At 37.5% G+C, this 17555-nt stretch overlaps 1 protein-coding gene across 1 annotated transcript in view; it reads right to left on the minus strand.

Moving 5' to 3' along the window:
* Nucleotides 1–16589, minus strand: part of BMP5 (bone morphogenetic protein 5) — an 83323-nt gene extending 66734 nt beyond the window's left edge. The window contains exon 1 of the mRNA XM_090034148.1: nt 15403–16589. Within this exon, the coding sequence (XP_089890274.1) occupies nt 15403–15886 (484 nt within the window). The 5' untranslated portion in view covers nt 15887–16589. The remainder of the gene's footprint in view (nt 1–15402) is intronic.
* Nucleotides 16590–17555: the final 966 nt, after the last annotated feature.

Raw genomic sequence — 17555 nt, forward strand, 5'->3', positions numbered from 1 at the left:
CTGGGCACATCAGTTTTTATGCTAGTGGAGATCTCAGCTCAGGTAGCATCACAGTGGGTGCCTACCCCTTAGCAACAGGTAGCTTTCCATTATTGTGGAGACACACACAAAGGAGACCCCAAATAATGTACAAGCAAAATAAAAGGAATGGAAAAATAGAAATAAGAAATAATATGGTATCAAAATGAAATAGGGAGGAGAGAAGAGAAAGAAAGAAAAGCACAAATGTGAGGGAGAAAAAATGGCTAGGATTGAGATAGGACAGCAGCTGTGGAATAGCACAAAGGTATTCTGTGGTCAGTATGGCACTATGGAACCATATACACCAGAAGTAGTACAGCCAGCTTACTGTGGCACTGAGCTGAGCAGACTACATTAAGCTTTGTTTCCACACTAATCTATGCTACTTTTAGGGAGGCTTTTGCTACAGTCCCACAACATTCTGACAGGCAAGCTAAGGAACTGCGAGCTGGATGAATGGGTTGTAAGATGGATAGAAAACTGGCTGGATAATCAGACTCAGAGTGTTGTAATCAATTGCTCGGTATCAAATGAAGAGCCCCAGGGCTGGTTTTGTTCAATATCTTCATCAAAGACCTGGAAGATGGCATAGAGTGCACCCTCAGCAAGTTTGCAGATGACGTCAAGCTAGGGGGAGTAGTAAATACACCGGAGGGTAGGGCTAGGATTCAGAGTGACCTACAATAATTGGAGGACTAGGCCAAAATAAATCTCATGAGATTCAACAAGGACAAGTGCAAAGTCCTGCACTTAAGATGGAACAATCCCATGCACTGGTACAGGCTGGGTGGTGACTGGCTGGGCATAAACTTTGCAGAAGAGGTCCTGAGAGTTACAGTGGACAATAAGCTGAATATGAGCCAACAGTGTGCCCTTGTTGCCAAAAACACTAATAGAATACTGGCCTGTGCTGGTAGGACCATTGCCAGCAAGGCAAGGGAAGTGATTATTCCCCTCTATTCAGCACTGGTGAGGCCACATCTGGAGTTGACTGTGTTCAGTTTTTGGCCCCCCACTACAAAAAGGATGTGGAAAAATTGGAGAGAGTCCAAGAGAGGGGAATGAAAATGGTTCAGAGGCTAAGGCATATGACTTATGAGGAGAAACTTAGGGAACTGGGCTTATTTAGTCTAGAGAAGAGAAAACTGAGGGGGGATTTAATAGCAGCCTTCAACTACCTGAAGGGAGGGAGGGGGGGTTGAAAGACAATGGAGCTAAACTGTTCTCAGTGGTGGCACATGACAGATCAAGGAGCAACAGTCTCAAGTTGCAGGAAGGGAAGCTCAGGTTAAATATTAGGAAGAATTTTTCCGCCAGAAGGGTATTAAAACCCTGGAACAGGTTACCAACAGAAGTTGTGGACTCTCCGTCCTTGGAGATTTTTAAGACCCTGCTAAACAAAGGATTGGGTGGGATGATCTAGCTGGGGATGGTCCTGCTTTGAGCATGTGGTTGGACTAGATGACCTCCTGAGTTCCCTTCCAACCCTAATTTTCTATGATTCTGGTTCCAAAATAGTGCATCCTGAGCAGGCAGGTCATGTTGCTGTTCACAGATCCCTTGTGTCATGCCATGGTGGAAGGCAGGGTAGATTTGATACTCCTTGTGTGGTCAGAGATACAGTTGGTCACTAATCATCTTAGAGATTATTTTCTTTTCTGTGATCCTTTCTTCATCCCTGCCTTTCAATTGCTTTTTCATCTAAGTCTCCACTTCTCTTGTGCATTTAGACATTAAGTTTCACTGAAATATAAGCCCCTCATCAGTTCTTCAACAAATCACTCACAATAATTGCAGTTATCCATAAACACAATTCACCTCTGAAACAACTAAAACAACATCTTTAAAATATATTTTATATGAAACAATTTTGGCTGTTCAGCCACTAACTCCAGAAACAAAGATATTTTTGTTTGGTAAATTAGCCATTAGTACTGAGCATTTTGAATTCAAATGGGATGAAGTTAGGGCCAGGACTACGAAGAAATCTGGCATTTACAATCCAGTGTAGGATCAACCTCTACCTCCACAGATGTTTACACTAAATCCCTGTTACTCCTAAGGCTAGAAATGACTAGTAATCTAATATTTAGTCTATTTTTAAAGAAAAACAAACCTATGTGTCCATTCCACATACAGAAAACCTCATGGACTGCTCCTTTTTGGATTGCCATTGGGCGTTTATATACATGCTCCAGGATGCTTTAATTAGAGCGGCTCTGAGAGCTGCGCTAATTAAAGCACCCAGGACATCACATGTGTTCGCAGACTGAAAAATGGCGGTGTGGGTACTTTAACTAATAAGCTCATCAAATGAGCTTTAGTTAAGGTACCCTTGCCACCATTTTTCAGCACAGGGGCACGGATACGCATGACACTGGAGTCTGCTGGAGCATGTTAATTACCACACTCCGGCAGACATGATTAATCATGTAATTACAGCATGTCAAAACAGCTTTGCTGCACATGTATAGGTGCCCTTTGTTTCCCAATTTGCTCAATGCAACCTTTTCTCCTGAAGCAAACTGAAACAATGTGGTTGTGTGCAGGCCACAGTATATTCCAACAGGTGTCATGGCATGTTAACTAAAGACATTTCTTTCAAATAGTGCAGCAGGTTGCACTCTAAACACAAGATTAACACACAAGTCTGAAATGTTTTCATACCATATTTGGCTATTGTATGCAATGCATACAGTAAAGCTATCATTCAAGCTTTATCCCAGTTTAAGTATTCAAATCCCACCCCTCACCCCAGTGCTTGCATATTGTGACCTCTATATCGTATGTTCACATTGTAACATGGGCTACCTTGGATTTTCCAAGATAAAAGTAAAGAAAATTAGGTCATTATACATTAACCATTATAACATTTGGTTATTTAGCCACTTTATAAACTCATTTCTACTCTGATGTGATTAGAAGCGAACACACATGCATTCCCAGATTCATATACAGTGCTTTGACATGATACCTTGAAAAATAAAATGGCTACATCCTAAAATGTTACCTAAATTGATTCACTCTAAAAAATACTGTTAACTTGTCTTATGATACTAGTCGAAGAAATCTCTCCTAAAGTTACAATTCCTTTATTAAGATTTCAGTTTCATTTTTGGGTGGCTGATACTGCAGGGTATGCATAATTTTTGCTTTTTTGAATAGATTATTGTATTATTCAGCTTTTGTTATGTTTTGCTTTTTAACCTACCGTGCTCATAATAACACCTACTTTGTTAAGATGGATGATGTCTTATACAAATAAATATAAACAGCTATAGCTAACCTGTAGATTTTGTTTTGGCTACCTCTAATACTTAGTGTTCAAGAATGTTGTTCTTATTGGGTGGCCAGGTTCACCAATAGTACCATATTTGCCTAAATGTGTATATTTTAGTGTTAACCAACTTCTAAATTCCAGCAACAACATGACAAATATTGGATAACATGGATTTTTATACAAGTTTCCACAACTAATGTTAATTCTTCATGAAACTCTTAGAAAAAGAAATGTTTCTTTCTTAAAATCTTTCCTTCTTTTTCAGATTTATTTTCTTAAAATCTTGGGGTCAAACCCAGCATTGCTCTACTGGGCCAGGTAGAGACATTATACTTTTACCAGTAGAACTGATCAGAAACCAGTCTATACTTGTAACAAAAAAGAAATTTGGCACACAAAACCAACCTATACCCATAACAGAATAGAAGTTCGACACAAAGACTGGCTTAAAAATGGCAGAACCTGATCTAAGAGTTACCCTGCTGCCCTCCTGCCCCTGCCAAGGTGCAGGTGTACGTTCTGCTCACTGTTGTTCCGAACTATGCCACTTATAAAAACCTTACTTCATTACTTAGACTGATTCTGCCTTAGGCTTTTTGAATGTCTTTACCTAGCCCTGAAGTTAAGAGCTGTATTAATTAAGCTAGCTGAAGATGTAGTCATCTCAATTTCATTGTATTGTTTATTTTCCTTTTTGTCTTCACTTATTTCAGAACAGATAGTCATCTGACTTGTTATCTCATCCTCTTTCTTGATAGAACTAGAGTAGAGCAACCTTTTCCGGTTATGGACCAGAATGCTTCAGCCTGGTTCAGAGGTGAGTGGGCAGACTGGCAGCTACTGGATGTGGCCACCAGCAAAACTTGTCTCTCTGACAAGCCAGGAAAAGCAACTGCAGTCAAAGTCCCCTGTTGCCCAAGCCCTACATCCACTGGCCAGATCCAATGGTTTAGCAGGCCGCAAGTTGCTAACCCCTGATTTAGGGGAGCTCTTATAATACAGTTTCCAGTAGAAAGACAAGCTGTCCAGTCCAAGAGTATGTCTACATTGTCAAAAGATCATGCTACAAAGCTCTGCTCTGCATAAAGAACACCTCAAACATCTGTAATATACCTATTCTTAGTGCAGCACTGGGCCCCTACAAAATTTAGAAAATTAATATTTATTTTCCCCCAGCTGCCTATCATGCAGCCCTCAATGGCTTGTCAAAACTCAGTAAGTGGCCCTCCGCCCACTTACAATTGCCCACCCCTGCCCTAACCCCTGTTACTGGAGAGACAGAAGCTGAATGCAGAGCTGTAAGGTTGATTGCAGAGAGGCAAGTGGGAGGTGGAGGCCACAGAGAGGCAGGCTTCAAAAAACCCACATTAATTAGTAAAGCAAGAAACCCCTGTACCCACATGAGAAGTCCTTATCAGGTGACTTGAAGGGAAGGAGCTAAGCAAGGGATTTAAACAGTGCTCTTAGGCTGAAGAGTCAGTTTTGACCCAGACTAGGCTCACAGAAAGAGTTCTTCTGCACATCAGAGATAAGAAAATGAGTCTGCCTATGGTTTTCTTTCAAGGTTTGCATTTTCTGTGAGACATGGGGTGGCTTTAAGATGCCCAGAGAGAAGGTGTAGTGGGGCAGGCGTGGTTTTGCAGGCCCTAAGTGTCGGGTGAACAAGCACCAGAAAGACATATTGGGCCAGACAGAGTAACCCAATGAAAAGCAGGGTAAAGTGGAGCACTCCAACACTCACTCTGCTATTCTGAGGCAGTCTCCCAAATTTATATAATCAAAAGTGTGGCAGGTGGGGGAGTACCCTAGTGAAACCAGGGTAAGAGATAGGACTAGTGTGACTGCAAGGGTGTGTTACAGTTACCTGTACAGGTGGGGTCCTGTTACTGTCCCACACTGCACTAATGGTAACTACACTACATGTGTGGGGATGCAGCAGATGCAGAGCAGTGCTGCTCTCCTCCTCTGTTATGCTTCTTGGTCCAGTGCTTAGCTGAAGAAGCGACAACTGTTAGAAGAAGATGAGTCACAACAATTGGCTTAAACATCATTCTACTCTGAAAAAAAGTACATTTTGGAGTCTTTTCTTTGCCTTCTCATTTTTGAGCATTTCAAGTTTGCTTCTGCAACCACGAAGGTCGAAAAACTTTTTTTAAAATGAAAGCAGACCTTCTCACAAATTACAGGATTCCAAGAAAATTATGGAATATCAGAAGACTCACAATAAGCTCATAAGAACTGGCAACACTAAAGAAAAGTGACTACAAAGTCTTAGAGAATGAGAGCAAGATCTCTCATGGGAACAGAGGCATGGTTCTCATGTTTTCCTCTGTAAAATCCAGTCTGTGCTGGTGATAAACAGGATATAGGCTCCTTACTGATTTTGAGGGCTTTAAAAAGCTCCAAAGCTGAGGAACAGAGAGAAGAAGCCATTAGCAGAAAGCAAAAAAAGAAAAAGGATTACTTTTTCTGTTTTTCTCCGACATACCTATCTATGAAAAAGAGGAGTTTAAAGGAATAATTCTTCAAAGTATGGAGCACTGTTCATCTCTCACTGAACTAAATAACAGGTAACCCACCCCCTCACTATAATCTCCAATGCTGTTGTTAGTCTTTACTCTGCCAAACAGATCCATAAACTTCCGTCCTTATTTCAAAATGTGACAAAGGTGGCAATTAAGTACAATTAACAAGGGGTCAAACAATCACCTGATAAACTTTGGTGCAAGCAGACAGCCTGGAAAGGCCAGGGCTACTAAGGCTAAATATTACTCATGAGAAAGTATAGTATGATTTATTCTGATATTTTATTAAATAAAAAATAATCACAATGCCTAAAATCATAAGAGATATGTGATATCTACACACACAATATACATACTTTTTATATTACAATTAGGCAAATTCTATGTTCATTAAACAAAAACTAAGTAGCCGAAACAACAGCTGTGTGGATTAGATAAAATCCCTATAATTTCATTATGACTTTTACTGATTTACTCTTAATTATTCCTTGTTCCATTTATACAACTACCTGCCTTAACTGGTCTTCATAATGATCAACCAAAGCAATCTACTGACACCACTTTTCAAAACAACACTTTCCACTCCCCACGAGGAATGCACAATAGGGCCGCATCCTCACAAGCACAGATGTTTGTTGCTCGGGGACAACTAGCAGCACACCTTGTGCCACTGCTACTTGTCCCTGGGGAATACCGATGCCACATGCTCTCTGGTGTATAGCAGGTTACCCTCAGTGTGGCAGGAGAGGCTGGGACCAGCAACTGTATTGACCCCAGCAAATTTACCTGGGGCCCGAGGGGCCTCAGAGAGCTGCAGCCACAGTGCTCCTGCAGCTGGGAGCCTGGCTAGAAGCTGGAGTGTTGCTCTGGCCAGCCAGGCTCTGGTTTGGGTGGCGTGAGCTGCTGCCATGTGCTCCACTCCACTTGTTTCAGTGTGGGTTTTTTTGACCCCAGGATTTTTCAGTGTGGGGTTTTTTTTACCCCAGGACAGTGCAGGGAACACCTGTGTGCATGGTATCTGGCATAAACTGTTGCTAGCAGTGCTCTGTGCACTGGACTTTTCTCCTTTTCTCCAACATCTGCTCTTCCATCATGCATTTTTAGTAACTCTACCATTACTCCTTTTTTATACATATTTTTTCAGACTGTGATGTGTATAGCTGCAAAGTTCTTGATATCTGGGGTGAGTGGGTACCTTTTCCTGCCTGTTCTAAAGAAACTCACAATGTTTATTATCACCACACACTCTCTTCCTAGAGCTTGGCTTTATTAGCATGAAAATCATGACCCATATAAAAAAAAATCAGCGCAAGATGTTTCCACAGGTAAGTCATGTCATTTGTAAATTACTGATTTTTCCGTCTAGATCAGAAATATCTGAAAATGTTTTAAAAATAATTCTGCAAGTATATGTGAAATAATTTTAAGAAACAATGTTAACAAATCAGTTGAATACATACATTTCCTTTTTCTGCCCTGACTGAGAGTTGAAAGGCCTTTCCTTCACAGGTAATTTAAGAAAAAATGTAAATGATTTAATGTATAGGAATTGCATGGGCCATTGAGGTTTACAGTATTTTCCACAAGACACTTTCCTTCATGTTGCTACAATTAAATGTCAGGGTCTTTAAAAAAACAACACCAACATTGTGTCCAAAGAAATCTAGTTCATTTGAAATGAAATTCATGGGCCAAAACCCTTTGCCAAAAACCAATATGCCCAGCCCTTAATCTGCCATGAAGGATATGTATCTCCATCTCCACACTCCAATTTTGTCACTGTGGGGTAATTTTGTCAGTGAGAGGTGACAGGCAGGGAAGGACACAGCCAGTGTCTTAATCTAGTTAACTGTACTATTGCTCAAAATGGCTGGAAACTATTGCTCCATTTTCACTACAGGAGCATTAATCGGTATATGTTATGCTTGAAAAAACCCTGGCTGAAGGTAGGACTATAATACTGCTACTTGTGGTACCCATTTGACAGTTGTTTTGAGAGGGAGAGGGGGCTGCACAGAAATGAATTCAAAATCTAATAAAAAATATCATCCAACTTCTGGCCCTACAAACCCCACTACCAAAATGAACAGTTGTCATTTGTGAGGCTTGACAGATTCTCCCTGCTGTAGCACTTGTGTGTTTTATAGAAATTTTTAACCAAGGGTGTTATTTTAAGAGATGAGCAAATGGGGAAACCCCACAGCCTTGCCAATAAAATATGAACTTTAGGTGCAATGAAGCACTCATAAATATGACTCAGAACAAGGGGATTCATTGTTCTTCCTGACCCCATTTAGCTGCTCCTCTGATCTCAGCCTCTCTGTGTGCGTCATGGCAGTCCTCATCCTTTAACCTGTGGTTTTTAAAAGCTCGCTACTATGTTATTTATGACTGTAAATGTTAGTAGCCTGTCTGTGTACTCCTTACATGCACAAATTCTGAAGTGGGGTTTTTTGTGTTTTATTTTGCTAGGATGAAAAGATTTGCCTCTGGAGCCAAATGCTTTGGGGTTGTTGAAGTAGTTGCTTCACCATGAGGGAGCCTGAAGAATCCCATTCCCTCCCTCCACCTGCATTTAAAAACCTCCTCACTCACTCGAACATTTTTTCTAGAAGTTCTCTAACTTCATTCTCAAATTTAATATGTCATGTTCCAGATCATCATTTCCACACTGGGAATGAGACACGTTCTCAAATCACCCTGCTCTCATTCTCTTTTCTGTCACTTTGATCTCATTCACTTTTCTAGTCCATTCTTTCCCCTTCTCCTGTGCCATCTTCTGTCCTTACAGCTTTTACCTCCTTTCATTTTCTCCAAGGAAAGATAAAAATAAACATAAAATTAAAGCGCAGAGACTTGCTTTGGCTGATGTGCATAGTTGTAATATAAACAGGGAAGAAGACAAGGAGGGGATGGGAAAAGTATGAGAAATCATTAAAGTCTGGTAGCAGCCAGAGAGCCCTTCTGAAACCCTGAGGAAGTTTTATTTAGTAGGGCTAGGGATAGAAATTGCACATAAGGTGATATAAGTCATAGGAAACTGGTTCAAATATGTAACACAGCAGAAATTCAGTTCACATAAACCACTTGCAAAATGGCCCAAACTGGTTTAAAATAAACCTGGATGGATGTAGTATCAGACTTAACTGATTTAGGTTAAATCAGTTTATTGAACTTCTGTCCCAGATCCCCTCCAGATTCAAGTTAACTCATAGTCCTTTCACCTCCCCTGCAAGCCCCCACCCTGCTTCCTCACAGGGTGGGCAAGCTGTCTGCTCCAGCTGAGCAGGGGGATGTGCTGTAGCACCCCCCAGCTTCTAGCCTGGGCCACTGCAAGCATGTGGCTGCATTTCAGGAGTCAAAAGTGAATGTCTGTTCATTTGCTTTATTGGTTCAATCTCCACAGTTTCGACTAAGCTACAAAGATTGAATTGATTCAATCTTGGATTTGTCTGTACTTAGCTCAGGATGCTGCAACTGGCACTTCATAAACTGATCATTCTCAGTCTGGTGGAAACACCAGAAAACATCTACAATGACTATACCATAATCAATCAATTTGCTATTTCCTATTAAACTGAGTTCACCTGTGGGCCCAAGAAAACAAAGCAAAAAGAATTTCCATAGTCTGAAAAAGAAAGGAGCTGTTCATGCCACAGATACTTCAGTTAGTCAGCCAGCAGATGGGTGGCAGTGCTAAAACTCTTTACACCTTATTATGTTTAGAGTAAGTAATAATAGCAGCAATAAATGTAAGAAACCACATATATGCCAAAATTGGCCTGTTATCTGGCAGTTTATAGAGAGACTGGGAATAAGGAAAGGGGCTGAAGCATAAAAGTCAGGGCAGCACCTTTACATCCCCATGGGAGACTTATTTTTCCTCTGAGAAGTTCCACAGAAAACAAGTCCCGACTAGCCTCTCTGTTCCTCTCTAACAGCCAGCACACAATGAGTTTGTATTTTCCTGGGAAACTATGTACAGTACAATATGTACAACCCCTGTATCCCCACCCAAAGTCTGTGTTTAGTCTGGAAAAGCAACACATATTAAAGAAGCAATGAAACCGGGTCAGCAATTCTTCCCAATGGGAAAAATATGAATAACAATAATAACATATACATATATATGTAGCCCTTCACCATGCACTTCTAACCATCTGCTAAACCAGTTTTCTTCAGTTTATCTGCAATTTTTTTCAAATCTGTCGGCAAGGGAAGTAGGACAGTTTTATGCTCCAGTTAATGGAGAGCTTGACATTTTTTTGGCTGAGTTGGTATAATAACTTACTTGGATTTAAAGTGTTAACTTTGGCAAAAGAAATTAATTGACAGTTATAAAAACATTAGTTTGTTAGATGATATTTATGAAACACACAAAAATCTATCCAGAGGTATGTCTATATAGTTCATAAAGTTAATATAGTATGAAAGATTTCAAAGGGCATATAAAATAGATATATATAACAAACAAAATAGTATAAGTTCTGCAAAAGTAAGACAGATAGCATTTCTCTCCTGGAATCAAACTCAAGTGCTAACTAAACTGAGTGAGGAGGTTATAGTGAATAATTTTTCAGTTATAACTAATTATTTTTTATATTTGATTGCACACCTAAGTCACAATGGATTGTTTCTGCTTATTAATTGGATGAGTTGAAATTGTATTAAGAGGAAGAATAAAAAGATGTAATATGCCATCAAGGATTTTATTTGGATGAGTATAAATAAAATTAACTTTGTACACCATTTCTTGCTAAACTTACTCCTTTGAATTTTCATATAAAGAGATCAGTGATTTGAGAGTATTTATTTAACACATCTCATAACTATACTTTTACACCAATAATAAAGGTTTCTGGCTGTGCTGCTTTTTAACACTTGATTTCTGTAATAGCACTTCGGTATAACACAAGATTATAATAGCACCATCATACCAGATGAAGTTGTGTCAACATTTCTGCTAAAAGCCTATATATTTTTTAGAAGTACATACAGTAGAATAGTCAAAGAAATCTACTCAGAGCTAAATTAAGTCTAGATCATCTGAACCTGACTTCTTAAAAAGAAAAAATGGTTTCTGATGAGGGATGGGATTTATCAACATATATCAACAGTAGTTGGGGGAGGGGTTTCATCATCTCAGACATTTTATAAATTAGTACTTCTCACTAATGATTGGTTACTCTAGAGTGGAAGGTTATATCACATTAAATAATTTTGTTTAAGAAATTCATCCCTCTGAGTAATACCTAAGTATGAATAAGAGCTCCTGCTTTTTGTATATAATTTAATAAACCAATAGATCTGGAAGTAGATTATGGACCACAAGATAATGATTCTGCAAAAGTAGAGCTTTACTATGTTTGTAGCATTGAATGAGCACAGTAAGTTGTATAGATTCCATATGTATACATTTGGTCAGAAAAACAACATTTTTAAAATAACCATAAATAATATCGTCAAAACACAATACAAACTCCAAGGGGAGAAGAAAATAAGTAAGCGGTATTTCATGCTTGTCCAGGAAAATCTCCATTTGATTCAAAAATTTGATTCAATAATCAATTCCAAGGGCATGGCACATTTTTATTATAAGTGAAAGATTAGCAGAAAAAGTTCTTACACGAGAATAACGTCTGTTTAGATGCTTTAGCTGCCTTTTAAAGCTGAATATGACAGTCTTTCCCTTCTTTAGCATACAAGGCTCAGGCTCAAAAATTTAATAATGACCTTCTACAGTTGCAGTTTTTTTCATTTTGTGTTTTAATGTAAACCATTTTCCTATTGAGGAAAAAGAATAATTGAAAACACAGATTTTATTATTTTACCACCCATGTAATATAAAAATGGCTAAATCTATTGAAACCAAATATAGAAAAGGAAAAAAAAGAAAAAAAATCAGCTTAGTAACTTCAAATATCTTCTCAGAGCAAATGTTGCAGATGAGTTGAAAACAAAGGAAATGCAGGACATTTTAATAGCAATGTGCAGAAACCCTTAAGTATAGTAGTGTTAGTGGTCATTGTGATATTATATGGAAAACTCAGTTCTTTTTACTGGAAATGCGTAAACACAATTGTTAAAGTCCTTGCTGTTTCTTTGGTCCAAAACCTCAACCATATTTCTGCTTTGATTCAATCTTATTGTTTGGCAGAAAATAACTTGTACTTTTGTTTGGGGTTTTTTTTTAAGCTAGTTGTTCCTCCTGCAAAATTCTGAGTATAGAAGAAAAATATATGCCTATACAAGTATTATAAGACTTGCCCCTTCTCTTGTAAATAGGGTATTCTACATGTGATTTTGGAGATTAGCCAAAAAGAAGATGCCAGAACTATAAACGACAGTCAGTTATTTGTAACAGCCTGGGTCAAAGTATAACAACGTGGGGGGGAGGAAAATAATCCCATGGACAAACAAAACAAAGAAGCCTTGAAGTTGTAGGCGATATGATATGATCACATCATTGGAAATTCTGGGGTGAATTTTTTGGGGGATTTATTCTTTGTCCGCTGGGACCAACCCCATTTAACTCTCCTGTTATGGTCATCCATATTTATGGAGAGCTGCCAATGCACATAGCATTGTACACAATTATGCAAAAGTACCTAATCGCTGTTCTGTCCTATCTTTTAAGGAAGAAGGGGCCATAAATCATTATAAGCAGCATGTGCTTACTATTTTAACTTTAAATGACGTAAAATATGTTCATTTTTTTTCTCTCTTGCTTTCTTGAAGGTTGTCAGAACCGAAATTCCTGTACTGGTGTTTTTTAAATTTGCTCGAAAGATGAGAAGTTTAGAACTCTATTTCCCACTGTTTTTTTTATTAAAATTATCATGTAGACACAGTGTTTTTTTCTTTCATTTGTCTTTTTATTTAATTTTTAAGTGTTTCTCACAAGGAGGATTTTATTTTCTGAAGCTTGAGTTTAATATTATGCTTTACATCATATTTACTCTCATATATTTATTATTTTACCATATGTGCATTAAACAATTATAATTGGAAATACAGTGGTATAAATTTAAAATGCCATGGTGATTAATAAAGTTGTACAATCCCAGATTGTATTCACATACTGTATTAAATTAAAGTTCTGCTATTAACATGGTAAATTTTGCTTTCAAAGCAGATTATTTTGATAGAAGTTGACAGCTGTTTCAAATCTAAAATCACTTGAGTTATTACTATGATACATCAGCTTTTATTGATTTTAAGGTTGAGTGTGTTAGCATTCACTTATCACTGCATATTCTCTTCTCATTGCATGTTAATAGAGTTTGCCTTTATCTGTCAGGGTCTTAAATCGTATTAAATGATACCTGCTTCAATGATATATTTAGTTATTATGTTAATTATTCTGAAAAATAGGATTGTTTAATAAAAATGTTAAAGCTAATGTATATTAGTCATCAATATGTGTTATAAATGTTAAAAGGAGAGTGTGCCATAAACCACAATTATACAGAATACATGACAAGGAAGGGCATTTAGACTGATTTAAGAGTTCATTTTAATTTAGGGTCAAGATACACTTTAGCAATCTGTGGAGACCAAACAAAACATGGCATTCTTCATATTTTCATCCAGTCTAATAATTGTAAACAAGCAAAAGCCCTTTCCTGTAAGCATCCACCATTTAAAATATAAAATAAGTATACAATATCACTGCTCAAAGGTACCTCTTAAATGAATAGAACAGAATAATAGACATATTTTTACAATTCTAATAGATAAAAGACATGTTTTTTGGAACAAAATTTGAGTTCACCTCAGTGGGAATTGCCTGCATAAATACCGCAGGATCAAACTAGTGCCGATTTAATGCCCATCCTGCAGACTTCCGCACAAGTTTAACATTTCACAGTAAGAAGTCCCATTGAAATCAAAGAGCAATTACAGAGCCAGACGCTACATGAATGCACTTCAGTGACTGATGGACCTGTCCTGAGATATACCAGCTGAGAATCTGTCCCATAGTGTGTACAGTTAAGTACATACACAAACTTTTGCAGGGTCAAGGCCTCGACTATAACTTAAGCTATCTGTTTCCAATTATTTTTTTAGAATTAGCATTTTAATTCAAATTCAGTAAGTACTATGGGTGAATTGTATCACACAATTAATGTTTTCTAAAACCAATATGTAGCCATGTGCAATTATATATCCATATGCAATTATAACATTGAGGGGGGAAAAACAGGAAGGAAATTACCTTTAAAATAATATCATTATTTTATGAACTTGTTAATTTCTAAGGTCCTAAACAAAAAGAAGAAAGTCCCAAATATAATTGTTCCTTTTAAAAACTAAGATCTGAAAATTAAACTCACTCTAATCTGCCAAATAATCAATGAATTGTAATTTTATTGTTATGATGACCAAACTCTAGGGTGTCATTTTCTAGAAATCCTGGTCGTTAAGGTTAGTGATTGGAAACATTTTAATCCAGCTGTAAGGATTAGAGAGGTGGCAGACATAAAAGCCATAAAATGTGTGTGATAATCTAAAGGTATTTCAGAACATGTGCCAATGTTTAAAAATTTACCATAGAAAGTATTATTCTGGAAAGCAAGATTTTATCAGATCTTGTACAACACTTGTTGAAAACCTTTAGCTTTTCAATTAAACTCCTTTGCTTTTAGGGTCAGATTAGCAGTTACGTAGGTAGTGCTGTCAGTCTTACAGTACATCATGATTTTAATTTAAAATTGTAAAAATAGTAAGTAAAACAATATTCTTAATGAAATGGAAGTTTACTTTTCTATTAAAGAAATTTTAAACTGATTTTTTCATTGAATTGAGTAATGATAACTAATGGATATGTATCTACTCAAGATTCAATTTAATTAAGTTTTATCTCTATATATGTTTAATTGTCTTTTTTTAAATGCTTAGGAATTATTTACTAGACCTTTTTTTGCAAGTTTCTGATATTAAATATTATATCTGTTACTTGTGTTTGTTTATAACACAAAATAAGACTCAACCCAGTCTCTTAAGCATGCCAGCAAAATTTTAAAAATACAGTCAACAGTTTATAAAACAGAAGCAATGTACAAATAACAGCAGATAGCAAAAAAGCATCCATGAAGCTGAAAAGATAAGAAATCTGTCAGAAAGGGCTTGATTTGTTTCTTCTCTTGTATTATTTAAGACGTTAATATATTTCAATCAGATGTTTGTTCATGTTTAACCTCCACAAAAAACTGTGACGGAAATAACCCAGCAATACACATAAGTGTTTGAGTTTTTGAGTATCAAGAAAAAAATGAAGCTGGCCTAAGGCTAAAACTTTCATTAGATCAATGAAAGAAAGAAAACAGAAGCCAGCAGAGGGGAGTTATAGAAACTGACTTTATATAAACAATTGGAGAAATCTTTTTTCCATGGCCACCTACAATGTTGCTACTTTACCATTAGTACAGCTTCTGTTTTACTAATAGTACAACGTCTAGTGCCCAATCCTGTAACTTTTACACAGCTCCAACTTGCAAGATTTACCCTGCACAGGCTGCAGGATCAGGCCCCCAGTTTGTCAAACAGATTAGAAACAAAAAATGTTCAACATACCTAAATTGACAAAGCTCATGACCATGTCAGCATCATTCAGAAAGTTGGTATCGTGTAGGCTGGCTAAAGGAGGACTCTGTGTGGTCATGGGAGTCATGCGAGACAACTGTATTCTCCGAGAATATCCATTTGGAGATGCAGGGTATCCTTTTCTTATCCCTCTGCTCTCACTTCCCAATGATCCCCTTAGTGAATACTCCATCTCCTCAGTATCCTCTTCATTTGTCATGGCATTGTACAGGTCCAGCATGAAGAGGGGTGCAGAAGAAGCTTGCTTTCCTGGTGAAAACGGTCTGGGTCTGTGAGGTAAACCCAGGATAGAGAGAATCTCTCTCTGGATCTCCCTTCTCTCATGGTTCCGCAGCCTCCTGTAAATAAAACTTGAATGGACATGGTTGTCTCCTAAACCTCCCTGTGCATGACCCAGCAGAACCCAGCAATTCCAGAGCAAGCCCACAAAAGCTTTGAGCACAGTTAGGTTCATCCTTGAAAGGAAAAAAAAAAGATAAAAATCTTTCTCCTACTTGTGGTGAGCTCCTATGAGGTCTGCTTTCCCAGTGGCTGAAAAATAAAATTTACCTATTTTTCATGTCAATGTCATCTCTAAACACAACATTTTCGGTGATTCCCCCCTCCCTGTTTAAATATTATGGAATGTGTCAGGTTGCAGTTATTTCTAAGAAAGCTGAAATTCAGACTTCCAATTTTCCACTGTTGTTATCGTTTTTTCTGCATTTATGGAGCAGAAGAACAGAACTTTGTCAGCTGACCTAGGCATTCCTATATAAACTTTAGCTAACCGGGTCTTTAGTGGGGAGCTGTATTAGCAAGAGTTGATCTTCTGGTACACTGTAGTTCCCCGAGTTATCTTCCTTTGTTATTTTGTCTTCGTACACCTTGCGCTCTTTCCAAAATAAAGTCCTGAATCAAAGATTCGTCTTGATCTGCACCTTGGTGATGTAACATATATTTGTCCAGCAGCCTGGTGATAACTTTAACATCTTTTGAATTGCCTTAATGTAAATTAATTCTAAAGCATGTACTAATCAAATGTATGTGTTTCCCTGAATTCACTTGGAAAAAACCCCCCTGTAAATCCATGCAACTCTTTTCGGCTTCTTAACTGTTATTTCCAACTCTAGCAAGCACAAATATAACAGCTCTCTTCAAGAGAGATCTAAAGACTAATGTAAGCACAACCCTGCTGGGAAAGAAGAGGCTTCTCATTGTAATTTGAAACGGGTAAAGCAAAAAAGTGGTTAACCCTTCTGTTGCCAGACAAAGCTTCATTTCCCCCTTACTTTACAGTAATATATATAATTTGACTACCTACCACATTTTACAGACCACTTCCAAAAAGAATCAAGTACCAAAAAGTAAGTTTAACACATTTAGGATGTGTAGTTGAAATTATGTTGTCATAATACAAAAGATCTTCAAGTCTGCATTTTAGTAAGTTTGAATATGAAAATCTTGTGACAAGCTAAACTAGGATCCCATTATTCTGAGAAATGTTTATAATTTAAAGTCATTTAAGTAAATAAATATTACCTTTTCTTTTAAGTGCTGTAAGAAAGTATCTATTAAGCTGGTTCTTTCCTGAAAACTGAAAATTGAATTAAAACAAATTGGTTCAGCAAGCAGTAGATCCAACATGTCAAAAGTTAACAGTGTAATTATAATTATACTGTACAACCTACATGGATTGCAATTTGCAGAGATAATTTTTTCAAAGTGTATTTGGAGTTCTAAAACTTACCACACTGCATGTCCTAGTAAAGTCAAGCCTCAGATTTAATCTTAAAAGTTGTTATTAATAAACTAAATAGGAGGAAAATAGTTTGACTAATAGCTGAACATAAGTATTAAAATAAAATGCTCTTCAAGAAAACAAAGGTTCTCTTATGGATTTTGTTACAGGCTACTCTCTGGTTTTTTCAGCATTTAAACAAAACCACAGTGTTCTGTGTCAGTATTCTGTCTCCTGAAATTTAGTTTAAGAGTTGGGGAAACTGTTCCCCTCCCTCTCCTGATGAGGGCATTTGAAGAAATTTGGAGGCAGAGGGAAGAAGGGAATAAAAGTTGAAATGCATGACACTAGGAGTGTAGGGGAGGGGGAGGGACAACTTCCATTGATGTCATTAGCACCTACT

The sequence above is a fragment of the Crocodylus siamensis genome, chromosome 1, assembly GCF_052110815.1.
Source record: "Crocodylus siamensis isolate JL-2025a chromosome 1, ASM5211081v1, whole genome shotgun sequence".
NCBI lineage: Eukaryota > Metazoa > Chordata > Crocodylia > Crocodylidae > Crocodylus > Crocodylus siamensis.